General features: G+C 34.3%; 1 protein-coding gene across 3 annotated transcripts in view; it reads left to right on the forward strand.

Moving 5' to 3' along the window:
• DPH6 (diphthamine biosynthesis 6) overlaps nucleotides 1–20662 on the forward strand; it is a 215851-nt gene that overhangs the window by 48119 nt on the left and 147070 nt on the right. For all 3 annotated transcript variants that reach the window (XM_052782504.1, XM_052782506.1, XM_052782507.1), the window contains exons 4-6: nucleotides 1471–1544; nucleotides 3704–3822; nucleotides 16704–16765. In XM_052782504.1, coding sequence (XP_052638464.1) covers nucleotides 1471–1544; nucleotides 3704–3822; nucleotides 16704–16765 — 255 coding nt within the window. The remainder of the gene's footprint in view (nucleotides 1–1470; nucleotides 1545–3703; nucleotides 3823–16703; nucleotides 16766–20662) is intronic.

Raw genomic sequence — 20662 nt, forward strand, 5'->3', positions numbered from 1 at the left:
GCATGAGTTCAGTAAATTGATATGTCTGTGATTTGTCTTTATTCTGAAAAGAGCTTTGAAACATTGTTGCACAGAAAGCTCAAAGAGAAGCAGAAGTAATATTGTCTGGACAATAGTAATAATAATGATAATACCAGCAGTGGATAATGAACAAGTGACAGATAAGCTAAAATTAATTTTTATTAGTACTATTACTTCTGGATATGTGAAAAGCATCAACCTGAATCCTGTATGATTTGGCATCAAGTTTCATATTAAATGATATATCCATTAATGATATGTAGACGTACATAAATTGAACAGTGATAGAATTTTCAGATTACTATAGCTAGGCATTTTTGTAAATACAGTGACTCTTAAATCAGAAGTATAGATGGGTATGAGTAACTTAGGAATTTGGTTGGGCAATATGAGGTGAGAATTAAAGAGGAATAATAGATTGAAGAAAGAATATCCCAGACAGACATAACCCAGGATTTTTTCTCCTACAATACAATTATGAATAAAACACCTTCCACATCATTTTATTGATAAGAAACTGAAAATGAATTTTAAATTCAGTACCATGGCAGGCAAATACTGATTTGATTTTGAAATTCATGTCTAGGTATATAGTTGAAAATTTTGTGGTAAGATCTTGCTGCAAACTTAATAGGATTGCTGTCTAACTTAGCAGGTCCAGAAGGTAAGTCATGCTGTATAGTTATGATCAACCTTGGTTAAAAGAGGAAAACAACTGTAGCTAAAGTCTAGCTGGAGCAAATTTTAGGAAAAGAAAGTAAATTCAGCATGTTGGTTGGGACTCAAGCAACTTTAAAAATGCAAGAGCTCATGAAATACTGTAAGTATGTGCATTTTCAAATGTTACATTTTCAGCATGTTTACAAGAAAAAAGTACTATTGGCTTAGGTAATTGAAATGAAACGAGAAAATATGTCTTGGAAAATCTTTTTTTATAGCAGAATTTTTAAAAGGTGACATTGAGCAAGTTGCCTGTGAGTTTTCTTGTTTTGGTGTTAGGATAAAAAGAGTAATCTCACACCCTCTTGTGCTGCATATTGTGACTAAATGCTAAAGTTTAATATTGTTATTCTTGTATGTTGCTGGTATTTATTTGTAGGTGGAATAGCTAACACCTCAGTTATAGTGAAGAGCTGGAAGTAATTTTCAGAATGTCAGGAAAACTTTAGGATAAGCTATTAAATCTGGTACTTTCCAGTTACCCTGGTTATTTCTTCTGTAGAATGGTACTTGAGTCGAGTAGATTACTGTGTTAGAGTAATAACCATGTAGCAGGTCAGCTGTGCTGCTCTTTTCTGTGCATGATCTGCATTCCAGCCCATTCAGTTCCATGTACTGCGCACAGGGAAAAAGATTTATTCTTGGTTGATTCTGCTAGTAGAGGTACTGAATCTCTATTGCTTAGGCCAGCATATACTGCTATCATTAATATTCCATGTCGTTTTTCAGGACAAAGAAGGAGTGGAGGGTGTATCTGTGGGAGCCATTCTTTCTGACTACCAGAGAGTTCGAGTTGAAGATGTGTAAGAAAATATTAATCTTTATTAATATACACATTGTGGAAAGTGCTTTACTTGTTTGTTTTCTAATTGAAATTCCGGAGCAGAGACAGTTGCTTTATTTCTTATGTTTTATGATACCCAGTTCATGCAATTTGTTAATATAAGTATCTTTTTTCTTCTTTTTTTTTTTTCCTGGAACCATATGTTCATTAGTAAAAATCTAGTAGAGACTATACTGGATTTTTTGATTGCTCCTCAGGTCTGTCATGGATCTGTTGAAAATACTCAGAATTTTGATATGAAACTAGTTGAGTAGGTTTCAGATCTTTAATTTCAACAGAAAGCTCACTCAATTCCAGTGACTACCGTGTTGTGGTCAAATATCTCTATTTTTCAACAGAGTTTTAATATAGAGGGACATGCTGTGACTTGTTGTCAGGAATTAAATGCAAGAGAATCCTTAGGTACATATCTTCCCTTACTTCCTTAAAATCTAAAATCTGTTATCATTAATCAGCTTTCATTTGTCATTTCTACTCTACGCACTCTAAGTCTAGATAGATTGTGATACTTTTAAGAGTCTTAATTAAAAAAAGGATTATGTAATGGGAATTGTGTGTGTTATATATGGCAAGACTTGATTTGGGTCTGGAAAAAAATTTTTCACTATATATGTCTGATGAAATGCAAAACCACCTTGTGTTAAAAATTAATTACAATTTCATGAGTTCATTAGTTACTTGTTGATGATAAAAGCAAATATATGGAATCCTTTATGAACTGTAAGAATGGTGAAGTTAATGCTGTGCCAACTCAACTCACATCAGCAAGTTCCACAGCATGGGCATTTCCTTTACACTTTACATAGGTAAATTGAGTCAGGAATAGCTCTTTTCTTTTTCTTTTTCCTTACACTTAAAACATTTTAATGACTGCCTGATCATGTTACTAGATATTTTAGAAAAGATTGCTTTTGTTGATTGTGGGTTTCAGATCTTTTACCACGGCCAAAAGATTGACAGGACATCGCAATATTTCCAACAGACCTGATTAATTCCAAGGTCGCTCAGTAGTAAAAAAATTTTACATTGATCTGTAGATTTACCCCTTGATACAAAGCTGTTGCACATAAACCATCCTGGTTACTTGGACTCAGCAATTGATTAGCTAAAGTTAGGCACCTAAATGAACTACTTCACATTCAGAGTTGCTAAATATTTCTGTTAATTTCACAACTTAGTGTGCTGTTAATATATATGAAAGTAATAACAAAACCGATCAGATTATATGGGTGCTAACTATGGATTTACATGTCAACATTAAACATCCACTTAACTATAAAGTCTTGACACTAATACTAGTGGGTCTATTTAACATATAGGAGAAAGCCCATGTATTAGATAAACAATGATAATTGATAAATATCAATACATGTAATTTTTTAGTGCTCTGAACTAGTCCTATAGTTAAATGTTTTTAAGTTTTTAGGAACTAGGCATTACACATTTTATCACCAACTGATGGTACTTTGCAATTTGCAGAAGGGTTACCTAGCAATAGTGCAAATTAGTGATTCTCTAATATCATAAACAATCAAATGCCGTGTATCAAATGCTGTCTAAATATTATATGTATCAAAACAAATAATTAAATTTACATTAACAAGTTGTTACTTTGTATCACAAGCTGTATACATTTTCCTGAGTGATTCTTTTCCTTGGGTGTTGATCCAAATCACAGGTTTGTTGAGTGTAACAGATTCAGCATATTGTACTAGTGATGTGTGCCACATTTATCAGAGAGTGGTAACTTTTGCCTTAGCTGTGTTCATAAAATGGGATCGCTTCCTAAAGCATTAATTGGTTTGCATCCCTAAAGGTTTAGGAATGTGTTTTCTCATGGTTTTACTTATGTTCCCATGCAAATCTGTTTACATCAGTGAGTTGCATCTTACTTACATAGATGAATTATAGTCAGAACAAGTTTATTTCATTTTTTAAATATTAGACTTAATGTATATACTGAAATCTAGGAATAGTAAAGTATTGTAATTGAAATTGTAGAAGAAAAATTATTTAAAGGTAGGAAATTGGAGAAATTAATTTTCTTTAATTTTACATGAATCAGGCTGTATAAAAGCATAATCCTTGGCTTTATCCAATTTTTTCTTTGTTTTTAAGGTGCAGAAGGCTTAATCTTCAGCCTTTAGCTTACCTTTGGCGTCGGAAACAGGAAATATTGCTCAAAGAAATTATATCATCTAACATTCAAGCCATAATCATAAAAGTGGCAGCTTTTGGTACGTATTCAGATTCTGAGCAATAGTGTCTACTGAAACTTCCCATGGACAAATCCACAACATAACAGAGAAAATCAGAAATTTTGTTCTATATTTTAGGATATGAGATGTTAATATGAAGAAAAATTTAAAAAATTACATTGCTGAATAACAGTCATGATGTCTGAATAATTAATTTACCTGTATGCAATTCATTCTTACAGAAGACATGGAAAAGCTGGAAAGTAATTTTTCCTAGAATAGTCATTAAATTCCGTTTGTAATTTTTTTCTTCTAGTTTGGTTTTGATTTGCAGTAAAGATGCATTCAGTGGTTCACAGTATTGTCATTTATAGATAATGCAGACTAGGGGCTAGACAATATTATAAAGCAACCCTGAAAGTTTTAATAGAAATACAACAAATTAACATCAAACAAGATGTAATTATATGAGGCCAAAACGCTTTTTGTATCAACAGTCGTTGAGTTGGTAAAGCATACAGCAAACAGAAATAGTTTGTCATTGCCATAAAAAAATAGTATTTACAAAATGTAGTATTTACAAAAATGTATTTACAATGTGGTTGTTTAGTATACCAGAAAATCAACATCTTCTCATTGTCAAATATGTAAAATGACGTTTGTATAATGGAGCAAATCAATATGAAAGATAACCTGTTTGTTTATTGTTTGAATGTGAATATAAGGTCAAGTTATGGGAAGGCTTATTGAATGACATGCTCTATAACCCTAAGAAGCGCATAAGACACATGTTAATGGTACAATATATTCATTTCAGGCCTCTGTGCAGTTTTTCATTTAAGAGTATCAAATGAGATCTTAAGCATAAAGTGTGACCAAAGGACCTTTTCTTTCTGGGTTGGCTATAGATTTGCGATCCATTGTACCAAAGAATGGCTAGTATAGTACAAAAGTGTCAGTGGCATCAGTGGTGAAAGATGTATGTTTAAAAAATAGCGTTGTATAATCTTGCATTAGAAGTCTGATGGCTGGTTTATCTGGGCAACTTTCACATCAAATTCCTAATGTCTGTTGTCTTTAAAGAATGCTTTCTAACAGAGTCGTTTCTCCTTAAATATTAACCAAGAATTGAATTATAATCCCTTTAGAGTGGATGAATTCCATGACTTTTTATTTATTTATTTATTCCTCTTTAGCTGGTATAGTTTCTAACTAGTTTTTACATTATCACTATGATGGTCTTGCTCTTTTGTTCTCTAGGATCTACTAGGGCTGCTAGTGGGATCAGAATGATTAGAAATACCCCATTCCCTCATTCACTTACAGGTAACAGGCAGTGTAATTTAATAGAATTTTCCTGAATTTTGGAAGGCTGGTTACAAATACACGGGAGTTGAATGCTGTGTTTTCTACTATAAAACACTTCTTTTTTAAATTGGAAAGAAAACCCACCTTTTTTAAAAGAATAGTTTTCAGGCCTTGTAAAGTACATTTTTATATTTATGTTATTTTTCCATAAAATATAATTCTTTCATTGCTTATGCTGACATGATGAAAAAATAAAAGTCCACAAAGAATATGTAACATACTTTTTCACATCAGAAATATTTTTTAAAGAAAATATGATTTAAATAATAGATAAAACTGTTTCACCAGTAGACATTGTTGATGACCTGTGATATGCCTGAAGCAAGATGAGCTTGTCTTTTGTATTCTACAATCTTAAAAAAAACCTTAAAATGCACTAGTTACTGCAGAAAGAGTGCTTTGTGGGCTGTTCATTGAAGGAGCGAATACCATAAATACTTGTAGATAGCAATTAGATAGAAAATCACTCTGAGATTTTTTTCCTTTTTATTTTTTTGGTTACAGGTAAAAGAAAGATCTTATCAGAGTCAATTTCTCACCTGCCTCAGGCAGACGTAATTAGATGTAAGCAAATTTAATGGAGCTTGTGTGCTCTGGGGCCATTCTGTAATGCTTTAATAATTGCATGCCTTATTAAAGTGGATTTAAGGTATGAAGGCTGTTTAACATATCAAGTGGGAAAGAAGATAAGATACAGTTTAACTTTTTGCCTCTTAGATTAATAATCAAAGCTAAACTGCAATGAAAATATTTAAAATAACAGATTTAAGAGTCTGAAGGGTAATGCATTAGATGGTACATTGTACAGATGTTAATGCAAGAAGCAAATCTGTAACCTGAGCTTGACATTCATCAGTGCTGGCATACTTGTACACCCGCCTTGTCCTGTTTTCCATTAACTCAGTGCCAGTATTGGCAAGGTAAAAGCCTGTCATTTTATGTAGAAAACACATAATTATGCAAGTAAATGAGCATTAGTTTAGTACATTTCCCTAAATCCACCATTACAAATTAATACCATAAACTTTGCCAGTGGCAAGAGTTTTCTATCTCAGAATAGTGTGCTTTTCCAGATGGGATACCAATTGCTCTCACTTACATGCAAAAGAAGTATTGTTAGCAAGCCTTCTTCACATGCCTTCTGTTGATCTATAAGTAGATCAGCTTGCTTTCTTTTAGGGTGTATTTCAGAGGCTTTAATGATGAGAGAAAAACATTCCGTGATCTAGCAGCAAACCTGAGCTATAAAAAAAAAAAGCTGCTTATGCATATTTATCTTCAGTGCCATTTTCTTGCTGCTAAAGATGCCTGTATGATGCATGACACTTTTATATTTGAAATATACACCTCTTCAGTGGAAATCCCAGAAAGTCAGAATGAGGTTACTTGGTAATAGCTAAAATAGAAGCAGTTATTGTTTTTAACATGTGTGTGCCTGAAATTCCAGTAATATCCATTGCTCATGTAAGGCAGTATAATATAGCACTGTGTAATATAACAGAGACTGTAATATAACACAATAATAAGATTCGTTTTTTATATTCTTGCTCTCTGGAGACATTTTACAGATTAAAATACTAATTAACTTGCAGGGTACACATATCACAGATTCAGCTTTTAATCTTGGTAACTTTATATACTGGTCTTACCTGTGCCACGTTCTAAAGCAAATTGCTTCCACTGCAGCACAAGGTGTAATAGTTGGGTGGAAGTGAGAGGAGGAGAAAGGTTACATTTGGAAGGAATCTTTGGGTTCCTCACAGCAGGGTCCTCAGTAAAAATTGAGCACCGAGTTTTATTTAGTTTTACTTATGTAGTTAACTATACCTAAATCTTGTTAAGAATTAACACTAAAACTTAAGTGCCACTATACATTTTAAAATATGACAAACTTCAGTTCTTATATATATGAGAATATAGTTGAAATTGTTTTTATGTCATGCAGTTAAAGCAGTTTGTCCTCAGTGATTCTAGTCTTTCTTGAAGTTTTGAGAGTAATGTTCGCCTTCAGTAAGTTTTATAAGTGCACTTTATTAGCTTGAGAAAGCAGGGGAAAAAATTGCTTCTTCAATGTTTCAGTCAAAATTGGAATATAAGCTCAAATTTCTCTCTTTTATGGAATTAATATGCATTATTTAGTTTATACATTGCAGCTTGTTCCCAGTTTGGTTATAGTAACTTAATGATTTATTATTGAATTAAATACCTCAAAAAACATTGTAATTATGAGATCAGAGAATAGAAATACTAAGTTGGAAAAGAAAAACTCTTTCATGGTTAAATTATGTTTCTAACTTCTAGCTGTTCTTTGGACCACAGGAGAGAAATGATACCATAATACTGTTCAACTGTTGGACAATAATAAAAGCTGAAACTTTGTATCAGGGCTGATTAGCTTGTGGTCCTCAGCCTACATTTGAAGTGGGGCTCTTACGCCATGGCAACATGCTTTATCTTGTAGGTCTGGCTGCTATGAGTGCATCTGGACAATGTGCATGCTCAGCCATGGGTAGAGTTGAAATTACAGGGGCTGTGGAAGCCTAAATTTTGAGATGGTGTGGGCCCTAGTTGCTTACCCAGGCTATTTCCCTCCAACAATGGAGTAATGAGTCCTTAGGGAGCTGTTGCCGTCTCCTGCCTGTCAACAAATCCTAAAGTTCCTTCTCTAAAATGGGCTGTCTGAAGTACGTATATTTAACTTGAGTCTTTTTTTCTGTGAGAAGATCTTGATGCTCGCCTCACAAGGTCAAGAAGATTGGTATACCCCTGCTGTACATAGAATCCTCTGAAAAGCTACTAGTGTAGGGATGCATATGTTTTTGTACATGAGCTTTTAATTTAGAGAGAGAGAGAATGTTACTTTTCAGTATAATGGAATCTGGAGCTTCTGTTTATTATTTAAACCTAACCACCTAGACATCTGCATTATTGTTTATTATTTGCATGCCACTAGTGTACAGAAGTGAAATCTTGACTGACTGAAATTGATAGCCAGACTCCCATTAATTTTCATGGAGGTAAGATTCACGTATAAAATAGTACATTAAAAAAGAACTAGCACAACACAGTTCCTGGTTAAGATCCTGAGGGCATAATTTGGTGTTACAGATAAACTGACCTAATAGTGAGTTGCTGCCAAAGGTTGATCTTTCCTTCCCCCTTCTAGCTGAGGCTTCCAAACTACAAGTCTCTACTTGCTTCTGCCCCTGTAAAAGCTCCAGTGATTGTGTGGCTGCAGCAGGGTGATCCAGCAGAGAAGTACGGCTTTTTTGTGTGTGCAGGGAACTTGCTGTATAGATGCCACAGCCGCATAGAGGACAAAACTCTCTTTCAGTAGAAAGCTTACCACTGAATTGGGTTGGTGGTAATGTTCAATCATATCCTGAAGTAAAATTGGTGGTTGTGTGAGTTTTGTCTGTGCACATCATCTGCACAATGGAAAGGAACAGTGTTCTTTGAAAATGTATCTCTAGTTTTTAGTACTGAGCAATTTCGAAGTCATTATTGGGGAAATTGAAGAAACTTGTTACATCATCATCATGGGGGAACATACTTCCTTCCTCTAAATGTTTTCCAAAAATTCTCCGACAATTCACAAACATAACAAAAGGAAGTGAGGAACGTTTCATTGAGAAATCAATACAAGATCCCAGTTGTTTTCTTCCATATTGTATTGTAAGGATTTGTTTACTTACTTATTACTAAATAAACTAAACATTGGCATTCTTCTTAGCTAGTTCAGTTTATTTAGAGGTGATTGTTCCATTGCTTTTTCCTTGGGCAGTTACCAGACACTGGAGCTGCAATGGAGTCTATGACAGTCTTCACAACCTTTGCTCTTGATAACGTTTGGTTTTATTAATATGAAAAAGACTTAATTCTGTTTATTGTAATTTGAAGTGGAACATAAAATGACTAATAATGTTTCCAAGTACTGTCAAACTTTAATGATTGTCTATTCTGTTAGGAATAATGTATTCTAAAAAGTAGCCTTAAACTTTTATTAGAAAAATTATTCCTGAACAATGTTAAAGTAATATCTTGTATACACATGCGATAGCTTTTAATTAATTTTTATTGTAATTTTTTTCAGATTATAAATTTGGTAAATTTACACCTATCACATACTTTAAGAAAGATACTCTTACTAGTCTTTTCCCCTTTCTAATCCTTGTTTTCCAGCTAGCACATGTTATTGTCACTGAATTTTCAAACAAAGCTTCCAAAGCTTAGTTGGTCCTTTAGAGTTTAAGTGTATTTGACACTTTTGCCTTAGGCTTGTTCCCCAATACATTTGTCTACTACCTCATTCATCTACATCATTCATATTATTTACAACAAAAGAAAAGGTACCACACCTGTTTGTTCATCAGATGTTGTATGAAAAGATTTGGTAACAATTACGAAACCACAGGAGCCATTTTAGCTCAGGCCCTTTGGTTTTTTTCTGAGGGAAAAGATTCACGTGGGAAAAGATCAACATGGAAAAAATGGGAATTGTATGCAAGACCAGAAATCAATCAAAAATTAGCTTGGGAATTTAAGAAGAGTATGGTGCAAAATAGGTGTGTAAGAGAAAAGAGAACTATGAATGGTCTTTAAGTGAAGTAAAGTTTTGATTTAGAGCAGAGCTGAAAGGTTAGAAAAATAAGATAAGAAAATAATCTTTGCATTTGGGATGTTATTTGCCTTGATGCTTGTATATGAATGACAGATACTTTGTTACTAGTGTAAGATGAAGTTTTGGAAAGAGCTTTTAGTACACGGTATAAAGAAATGTTTGAAAATAAAGTGTGTAACAGAAAAAGAAGAAATGAGATTTTGTAACAGTTTGCATGAGTGGATCTAGAAACAGGTTAGAGAGAGCTATGATTCCCTCTTCGCTATCTCTTGAGCCTATAGGTGGAGACTGGGAAGGATGTTGATATTTTCAGTAGTAACAGGTGACAGGAGTTAGATTGAAAGTTGACATTCTTGAGTGCAGTGGTTCTTAAGGAGATGTCAGAAACAGACAGAATTGGAGAGAGATGGCTTAAGAGTGGAAAGATCGCTTTGCAGTTCGGGGAGATCAGATCATCTAAAGAAAAAGTGAAATGGAAGCAGCATTCTAAAAATGGACTATTAGGCATTTAAAGTGAAAGAGAAAAGGAAGTAAGGGTTCTAGTGAAGGAGACAGAAGAGAATAGTCAGAGAACTTTGAGCTGAAAAACAGTGGAAGAAAAAGAGCTTAGTAACAGATATTTGCAGATATCTGTCAAAAGCAGAAATAATCTTAACAGAATGAAAATCAAGAGGGAGAAGTGGTGTCTTGTTAATACTAGAATATTACTTGCTGCTCTTACTGTTTCCTAAGATTAAGTTCTGGATGCACATTCACTGTGCAGACTTATGTGCTGAAACAGAGCATAAACTCAAACCTTTAAAGGCATATCTGTGTAGCTAGAACCATAGATTCGTGCTTTCCAGGTCTCTCTGAGCTGAAGTTTTACGAGACTTCTTGTCCTAATCTGATCCTTTGTTTCTGCTCTGACCTTTACCTTTTGCAGGAGATCTACTGATTTCTCCTGTCAGAAGTCTCTGTTGATGGATTTGGGGACTGTGGCTTTTTAAAGGTTTATAACTTGTCTGCATGGGGATGGATTTAATGAAAGTGACACAAATTTACCACTTGCACCATGCCTCTTTCTCTGCCACTGAATCAAATTTCAATCCTTTTTTTCAAAGCTTAATAGCACTAGAACTGTTCAAAGCATGGAGATGACAGATTTCTTTAATGGGGACAAAACAGCACATCCTTTTTTATCCGAACTATGGTGCTGGAATGGTTAACTCTTAACAAAAAATTACAGTATGCAAAAGTTAAAAACACTGAAAACAGATTTATATTGGCAAAGTCATACATATGTGGCTGTATGAACCGAACTTGTTATAACTTTTGTTTTAAGTCTCTGAAGTCCATTGAAAGTCCTGTGAGGAAGTTGACTAGGGCAGTATTTTCAAGGAGCTGAACCATTTGCTGTAGAGTCTTGGATTTGATTAAAGCAGTTTAATGCTGTTATTAAACAATTCTTCCACAATCTCTTTTTAAACTATGAACATTTTAGAGTTTTAAAAGTATCTGCGTGAAAATATTGCCTTGTTATTTGATGAAACAATACAAAATTTCTTCAAAGACTTATTGAGGTTTTTGTTCCTGAAACGGCAGAGCTAAGTTGCTTTGAATCCTAGATGTAACTAGAACACAAATAACTTTGATGTTAAAAAAAAAAAAAAATCACAAGAGATTACAGATAAAATTAACATTGCTGGTATGAAGAGTTTTAGAGCCTTTTACCTCTTAGAATACTAAAATTTGATGACATCAGTCTAACCTAGTTTAGAAAATATTTGATGAACTTCCGAGAAAGCAGATAAACTGTGATCCTAAATAAACTGCACGGGAAATATATGCTAGAACCACTTCAGGATTAATATCTTATAACTTCACCACTTAGCTTGAAAAGCAGTAGTGTATCTTCAGATTCCATCCCTGTAGTATTCCCATACTGGATAAATTATTCCATACAGGAAAAAAAAAAAAAAAAAAGGAAAAGAAAAAAGAAGTAGTCACATAATGAAGTTGCATGAATTTTGCTCTTTTATACAATAAATTAGAAGTATGTTCACCTCAAATCTTTTAGAGGTGGAGTAATTTCCAGTATTTATTAGACTTTCCTTCATTTTTATATGAAAGTTATGCAGCTTTTACAATTATTTCAATGATTTGGAAAAGGAAATTCAAGGAATCTGTCCAGTTCACCATTGTTATAGAGCCTTTCATGTGTGAAAGTTATGAGGAAGTTAAGAATCAACTATGAAGCTGTCAAGTTATGCTGCCAGACAAAAAGTTCACTTCCCAACTCTTCATGGAAATGAAAACTCAGTATGACACCAGGAATAATTTACCTCAAGGCAATTTAAGATATAGATGTACAGTGCATTAATATCTCTGTGGCGGGTGCACTCCTACATTGTGAAGGGTATCTGATATTCCTGCACTCCTGCAGAGTAAACTTGCTTTACCAACTAATGCTTTTGTGTATGGGCTTTTTCTGTGCTGTTAGAAATATACTCTTTGATTCTGTATCATTTAAAGAATAGTGCTTGATCCTGCTTCATGCAAATCAGTGATTTTGTATTGTTTACTTAGAAAGAAGAAACCTACCACATTTGAAGTAGAGGATTTCACCTTGAGAAATAATCCTGTTTTCTCTGTTCCAATTCTAAGATGGGTGGTTGCAGCTGTCCTTTATACTCTCTTGCTTTCTCTCCATATTTCTGTACCTTAAAGGTCCCATCACCTCCTTGTTAACTCTGTTTTGTTCCTGAAAAAGAAATTTAAAAGAGAGAGAAAGAGACTAGTTTTGGTTCCAGAAAACTTAAGTCTTTCATTGCCTCTTTTCTTATTTAAAGTTCTAAATAATTCTGCTTTTGGTGAGCAGCTGATTAGGATCTTTCCAGAAACCTTATTGTGCATCATACTGCCCTCCATCATCAGAAGTTAAGTCTCAGTCCCTGACATTCATAATGATGGCAGTTACTAACCTTCTCAACAATAGTTCTCTAGAAGGAAAAAGAAGGGAACTTTAAGTTGCTGTAACTTTAAAACAAGATCCAATTTTTTCTCCAAAAGTCTATGCTAATTCTATATATATGAAATTTCAAGAATATTGATAATAGATAGTGACTTTGGATATTTGTTTTTAACCTTATTTTATGGAATAAGTCAGAGGGGAATAAGATGTACTTTTTGGATGGTACGGTTGGTTAGTCAGGAAAGGACAGAGGTTTTTCCCTATATTATCAACAGATAATGGTTAACTCATATTTTATTGATGTGTGTGTGTGTGGTAGTGATTCTTTCACAATGTGTTCATGTGTTGTGGCTTAGAGTTTGGTTCAGTGTAGCTTTTAGAAGAACTTTATGTACCACCATTTCTTAAAACCAATAATTATGATTTAATTTTATTTATTCAGCATTTTACTAAGAGGTGAAAGAATTTTTTATAATAAAATACTTTCTTAAAAATCAAGACTATTTTAAATTCTGAACATGTATAAAACATGTTCTTGTTAGTAAGATGAGGCTTCAGAATATGGGTTTTATCAGCTGAATGTAATGCCATGAAAATGGAACTTGATTTTCTAATGGTCTTGAAAAATGCAGGTAATATCAGGTAGTTACCCCTCAGGTGAGGGCTTTATGCTATACTAATACATGTGTACAAAGTGAACCATTTAAAATACGGTTCTTTTGCATAAATTAACACTAGTGAAATGCCTTTTAGTAATGTTCTTTGGTACATATTTTTTCACTACAGAACAAAGCCCTGAATTTCTGCCCCAGTCTTTGACATTGCTGCAGTACTCTACAGAATTTGTCTTGTGGCTGTGCATAAGAGGGCTGTGCAGCCTTTGTTGATATCTGCAGGAAGGAGTTCTGCTCCTGTCAGTGGCTTTATCAGGAATTACAGATGGAGTAGAAATTACTTTGAAGTGATTATACCATTTGTGCTATCACATACTGATTTTACAGTAAAACTAGGCCACAAAACTGGAGGTGAGAGCACAATTTGCTTTACTGAGCACTGTTAAAAACAGCATTATCAAATCTTTCGAGATGTTTCTGTCATCATATACTGGTCTATCTCAAAGAAATAAAGCCCCACTTGCTCTCTTGACAGCACATAATAAATTGACTGATGTAGTTCAGTTGGAGAGTTAAAAATGCATTGAAAATAATGGGGCATAACATTCTAGGGTTAACATTTATTCATAGATGATGCAATTAAATAAAATGGGCATTAACTTCAAGGTCAGTCAGTAAAGTAATAAAAGTGAATATTTTAATTGAATTGTAATTGCTTCCCATTGATACATGCAAGTTAAGTAAAATAGATGTCAGTGCTGCAAGTTATAGTTCCCTTCCTAATTAATTTCTTAATTCTACACACAGTCATCCAGGCCCTGGACCTTGTTGTTGGTTTATCCACCCATCCAGCTTTCTTCACATCTAGTTTCATGGAGGAAAAATCTGGAGGATGTGGCTAAATGGAATGTACTAAGAATTTACAATACATTATTTTTCTTTTTAGTCTAAGTAATTTTAAGAATGTGAATCAATCTACCCCTTTGTTTAAAGAAAAACATACCAAATAGAAGTATAGATTCATATTAACTGGTATTTAAGTATGGTTATAGATACTTTATTATACTAATGGTAGCAGTAGACATACAGCTTCATCTATACATGCGTACCATTAGAGATTTGAAATGTGGGTTGCTGGTTCTGCAAATTACAGGTTACATTGGTTCTTGATGCCTTTAGCAGACAGTCTCTATTCACTCACAATACAAACCTATTAGAAACTAAAGGAAATAATATTTTTCAAAAGAAAGACAAGCTATCAAAAAATGGAATTCTACTGAGAAGCAGAAGGGGTGCATTGCACTTTCACAGATTTTCATGTAGGTGTGGGATATTACTGAAGAGTTTACCCATAGTGTATACATAGGCAATTTATTTGTATTTTGTATACTATTTGTATAATAGTTTCCTTAAATTACTGTTTTGTGTTCATTAGGGGGCAGAACAGTAGGTGTTATCCTTCTTAATATCAAAGAGAAGTTGTGAAAGAAATAGTATGTTAATGTGTCTGGTTTTGACAACTTTTTCCCTTCTCACATGTTTGTAATGTATCCCCTGGTTTAAATTTAAAGGAAACAAATTTGGTTTTATCAAGGACAGGGGTTGCTTTTCTTAGAAAAGTAGTTATGTTACTGAAGAATGTTAATGTGAATGTGTGAAATGAGTACTGTAATGTGGTACTCATTATTTGTTTGTTTTAAGACAAAATGCTTGTGTAGCCTAATACTCATCCCATTAAAATCAAGGACATAATGCTAAGCTGGTGTAAGTTGGAAGACATCACCAGAATCACTGGAACTATTGAAATGAAATTAAGATATTTCAAAATTATTTCAACAAGCATAAATTATCATTATCTTATATCTAGCAATACACATTTTTAGTCTGCTAATAAAGAACAATAAACCAATACCAAAAAAGAATAGAGGGAGGAAAAAAACTCAGTCCTCTTTCACTTTAATTATTAAGCAGTTTTTATAGTGTTCCTCTAGATAGTAAGGGAATTTTTAATGTGCTTTAATGAAATATTTAAAAACTTTCTTAATGTTTTGAGATCTCATTCACTCTTACTTGTTTTAGTTTCACAGGAATTTAAATATACCAATACTATCACTGTAAAAATTAAAAGGCATATCAGCTATTTGAACTCAGCAACAACTTTATATAATAGTATACCATACATTTATGTAACAGCTTTCATCATCAATGATCTAAAGTGCTTTACAAGGTACGTACTTCAGAAATGGCTTCTAAATGGAGTCATTCTGGTGGCAGCTCGTTAATGATACCCATTATTGTATAAAGCAGTAGAGTAGGAAAAAATAGACAAGTATTGCGATCAGTACAAAAAAACCCCTCACACCACAATAATTAAGAGTAGTAAAAAGTGTGATCACTGAAAATTTTCTAGTGTTCCTTCACTTTCAGAAGTCATCCTTTTGTTTTTTCTTACTTACTTCGTGTGTAAAGACCTTTTGACCACTTAGTCTCAAATCCAGCTAGGATATTTATTTGGTTGAAGAAGATGTCAGCTCTTGAAACAGTTGTTCCTGGATGTTTTTTATCCCAGTACTGATTTCTGCCAAATAATCAAATTATTTGATTTATTCCTGAGAAGTGACCATTTAACAGCCATGAGCTGGCAAAACTCAAAGTGAAAAAGCTGAAACAGGAACACAGAGGGGCAAGTTAGAGAAATTATCAAACGTTAATAGGGCTTACTTTTTTAACAAGAAAAATAAATAAAAATGTAGACATCATACAGAATATTTTGTGATGGATCAAAAGGTACAACATTCAAGACATTCTATAAGTCTGAGTTTTCTTTATGTCTCCATCCTTTTTAATTCTTATCTTTTTTCTGTGGGTCACACACACAGAGGATGTGATTTAGCAAAAGAGTTTTTACTGTGGAAAACAGTCTGTGTCCCTTCCAGCAATTTGCAGGAACTATAAAAAAATTAACTTGTATTTTAATTTAATAGGTATCTACAAAGGTAACTTCTGACTCAAAGAGGTAGTTTCTGTGTAGTATTTTTATTACCGTGGACCGCATGTTGACTTCACTGGTTAGTGAATTTTCTAAGAAAGGAAAACAACAGCTTTTCCAGTTTACATGCAGTAGAAAGGTGATTGGCCTTATTTTTCCACAAACATGGAAACCAGTTGCCCAGAGGGGATAAGAGAAAATTCTGACTAAGTGTGTTTTCTTTAGGATAGAAATGATTTTAGATACAGTGGGACTAGTTTCTAAGGGAGATGTGCTACATTTGGGAAAAAAAAAAAAAAAAAAAGCAAAAGCAGTCTTTCTTGATGTCATAACAGTACTTTATAAAAAATATTTTTACACTTTTTTTTTCCCCAGGTTTAGACCCAGATAAGCATCTAGGAAAAACTCTGGATCAAATGGAGCCTGATCTTTTGGAGGTGAGTATTACTTATAGGATACTCGTACAGGTAAAGTTGCAATTAAAAAGTAGCATAGGCAGAAATTCAGTAAAATTAACTTAATAAAAAATTACTTAGTTACTTTCAGAAATTAGCTGCTAACCCAAGGCTTATCTTTCCATGTAGATGTCGTGGTTTAACCCCACCCAGCAACTAAGCAGCACGCAGCCGCTCACTCACTTCCCCCCCACCCAGTGGGATGGGGGAGAAAATTGGGAAAAGAAGTAAAACTCGTGGCTTGAGATAAGAATGGTTTAATAGAACAGAAAAAAAGAAACTTAATAATGATAATGATAACACTAATAAAATGACAGCAGTAATAATAAAAGGATTGGAATGTACAAATGATGCACAGTGCAATTGCTCACCACCCACTGATGCCCAGTTGATCCCCTTGCGGCGATCCCCCCGCCCCCAATCCCCCCAGTTTCTATACTAGACATGATGTCACATGGTATGGAATACCCTGTTGGCCAGTTTGGGTCAGCTGTCCTGGCTGTGTCCCCTCCCAACTTCTTGTGCCCTTCCAGCCTTCTTGCTGGCTGGGCATGAGAAGCTGAAAAATCCTTGACTTTAGACTAAACATTACTTAGCAACAACTGAAAACATCAGTGTTATCAACATTCTTCTCTGTAAACATAGCACTGTACCAGCTACTAGGAGGACAATTAACTCTACCCCAGCTGAAACCAGGACAGTAGAATATAAGCCTCATATACGCACTTCCAATATGAAAAACATTCTTTCTGGAGGTAGTTCACAAATTGTGACAGTGTCTTTAAAACAAACTAAAGGCAAGAAACCTCAATGTTAAGGGAACACTAACTTGTATGTCAATATGATAAAGCTAAATAATTGCATGCAAGTTAGAGACTTTCACAGCAAGGAATGGTAGTGGCAAAATCATAGGTGATACAAAACTTCCCCGCATATCCCCATCTGAAGGTTTCGTACCATTTTTTGCAGTCAGACTACATACAGTAGGGCCCTTCAAAAATGGAATAAGAGGTTTATTACTGAGGATGTACGTAATTCTGTACAAAGGGTTATGTAGTACTCAAAGCAGGAAAATGCTTGTAGGCAGAGCTAGTAGATTTATTTAAAGAAAAATTATTTAACTAGGGGAAAAAAAGAGACCAGATTTTGTACACGAGTCTTCTTTGAGTTTGAGGTAGAAGCATCAAACATCAAGCTAAGTACAGTTTAACAGCTCTGAAAGTGTCTTTTCATATTTGTATATGACAAAGTCAATTTACCACACTTCCTTGTCCTCGAGCCTGTTAAATACCCACAGCTACTTGCATGTTTGGCTATTAAGAGAGTCTTGCTGTAACTTTATCAGTGTAAGCTCTCTAAATTTGTGCAAAACAATCTCCTAAAAATACTTTTTATTGTTAATCTGGGTAGCTAGCGTTGTGCGTGGCTTCATAAGCAGTTTTTCTGGAACAAATAAGGGCATGGGAAACTTGCAGAAGAGAAAGAAAAAGTAACCAGAATTTGTTAGGAGCTTTAAAAATCTCTTTTACTGCTGAAAGGTAGTGGAGTTCAATAGGAATTATATCTGGAGTTTAACTTCATTTTGTTGGTCATTTACATGGCTAGAGAGAAGGGGATAGATAATTGGTACTTCGCAAAGCTGAAGAGGAAGAATGAAGGTCCATGACATTCAAATACTCTTACTTGAAGAGATTGGTTTGGGCCTGTTCTTAGCTTGAAGTTTGTTGCTTCTGCTTCAGAGCTGGAGAATCTGCACAGAAATCTCCCCTCCTCTCCCCGCTATGTAGACTAGTTGATGTAAAAATCCCATTCATTCTCTCTTTTTGTAAGTCTTGCTTCACTTAAATCTTTAGATGATCTCGACTACAGTAAAGGTTCAAGATTAGCAGGGGATGGGAAGGAGAGGTGTTTTCTCCTGCTCCAGAAAAAGGGAAGGAAGGAAAGTAGGGAAGTAAATATCTTCCTAAATACTCGTAGTATGGGTAAAAAAGCAGTGGCAGGGACATACAGTAGGAGTACACAAAACCAAGTATATATTAACTAGATATATAAAATATTCGTTCATGTTGTGTCATTAGCAGATGTTTTATTTCATGGGGTGGTAATAAAGGTACACTTAAAACAGTTAGTAGTTGCTAAATCTTGGGATATGTCTAAGATCCAAGAATAGTTAGAAGAGGGAGTGGATTTATCCTTTCTGAAAAGTATAGATTGGATTTCTACAGGAAAAGGAAGGAGGAGGGAATGTGTGCATCAGTGAGCTTTTGGATTAGGTAATATCTAATTGAACACTGAGCTAACTTTGAATTGGAAACTGTATTAACATGGCTGTTCGGCTCAGCTAATAAGCCACTGAGAACTAGAGTCCGCAAGTTTCAGTTCACCACTTGTGAACATGGTTAGATGGCTTCCAGGAGCTTGACTGCTAAGTTGGCATTGCACTGCGTGAACATGCCAGACTGGAGTCTTCGTTGCACCCCGTGTTTGTGTCATAGGCCTGCTCTGACTCTAGCATGCTGTATAGTGCAAGAGACTAACATTACTGTGGAAAAGCAGTTTTACTGACATGTGAAGTCATGTTCCGCATGTACTTTAGAAATGGCTACTGATTGATAAATTACCAGAAAGGTTGTTTGGAAGATCTTTAGAGTCATGAGTAAATAATATGTAGTTTAAGAGTACGATAAACATTTAAGTGCTCCTCCCACAGTTTGTTGCTGCAGATCACTTAAACAATGTTTCTGTTTGTCAGAGCTGCTTCTTTAGAACCTTAGCAAGTGACAGCTAAGAAGGATAAAACTTTGTAATCAGGAAACAATGAACAATTTACTGTGGAACGGATTTAACAGAAGCATCAACTTTACTGTAATATCAACACCATACTGGTCAGTCACATTTGGATGAATTAATATTTATTTGGGACTAGTTAAATAAATCAAAAAGGGGAAAGTACAGTCCCTGCATTCACAGAAAGGTTCTGTTACCAAAATTCAGGTTACAACTTCAATGGGGATGCAGATGGGTAGCTACTCACCTCAGTTGAATCAGTAGTCTTGACTTTCTTTAAAACTATAGCAGCAAGTATTGCAATTTTAGTTATGTTAATAAGGTATAATTAAAATAAGGCTTAAGAAGTATTGTTCTCCATTTGATTTCACCATCATTCATTTTAAAAAGAAAATAATAAACTAAGAAATCCAGAAGTACCTGGTATTTGGGGGAATTAAGTGTATTCTTCTTGATGTTTGGCTCAAGTGAAGTGATTCTTTCTTACTTGGTTTCACTGAAATTCTTGCTTTCATGGTTTAATACTTCTTGAAACCCACATTTGCAGGTTTTATCTTTTATTGATACAACAATAAACAGAGCAACAACTGCATAGCTTAAGGTATAGAACTAGTAGGGCATTCTGACCCTACTTGGAACTGGTTGTCAGGCCATTGGACTGCACAACTGATTATTTGTTCAAGTAGCTGTTTCTTGTGCATATGCATGCTATGAAAGTCAAAGTCAGTACAAATAAATTGTTTTTACTGGATACTTAGTTGGCCTTAAGGCCTAATAAAACCAAATCATTAACTATAAACTGAAGAGAAATGTTTAGGTTTATGATGTGAAAAATACTCTTTTGCAAGGCAATGAAGTCTTCAGCATCAGAAATTCTGGTAGACAGAATGTGAGAGCAAGGAGTTCACAGTTTTCAGTAAGGAGGAGAGATAAAATTTAATATTCTGACCATACAAAGCACACACCATAATAAAGTAATTTTTAACATTGCACATCCCCAAAACTACCACAGCTTTATATACTCTTGTATCTTTGATTTGTGTTGTATTATCTAACCAGTAATTTCAAATTTCTTGTTGTTTTTTTCTAATT

The sequence above is a fragment of the Harpia harpyja genome, chromosome 3 (genome assembly GCF_026419915.1).
Source record: "Harpia harpyja isolate bHarHar1 chromosome 3, bHarHar1 primary haplotype, whole genome shotgun sequence".
Classification (NCBI taxonomy): domain Eukaryota; kingdom Metazoa; phylum Chordata; class Aves; order Accipitriformes; family Accipitridae; genus Harpia; species Harpia harpyja.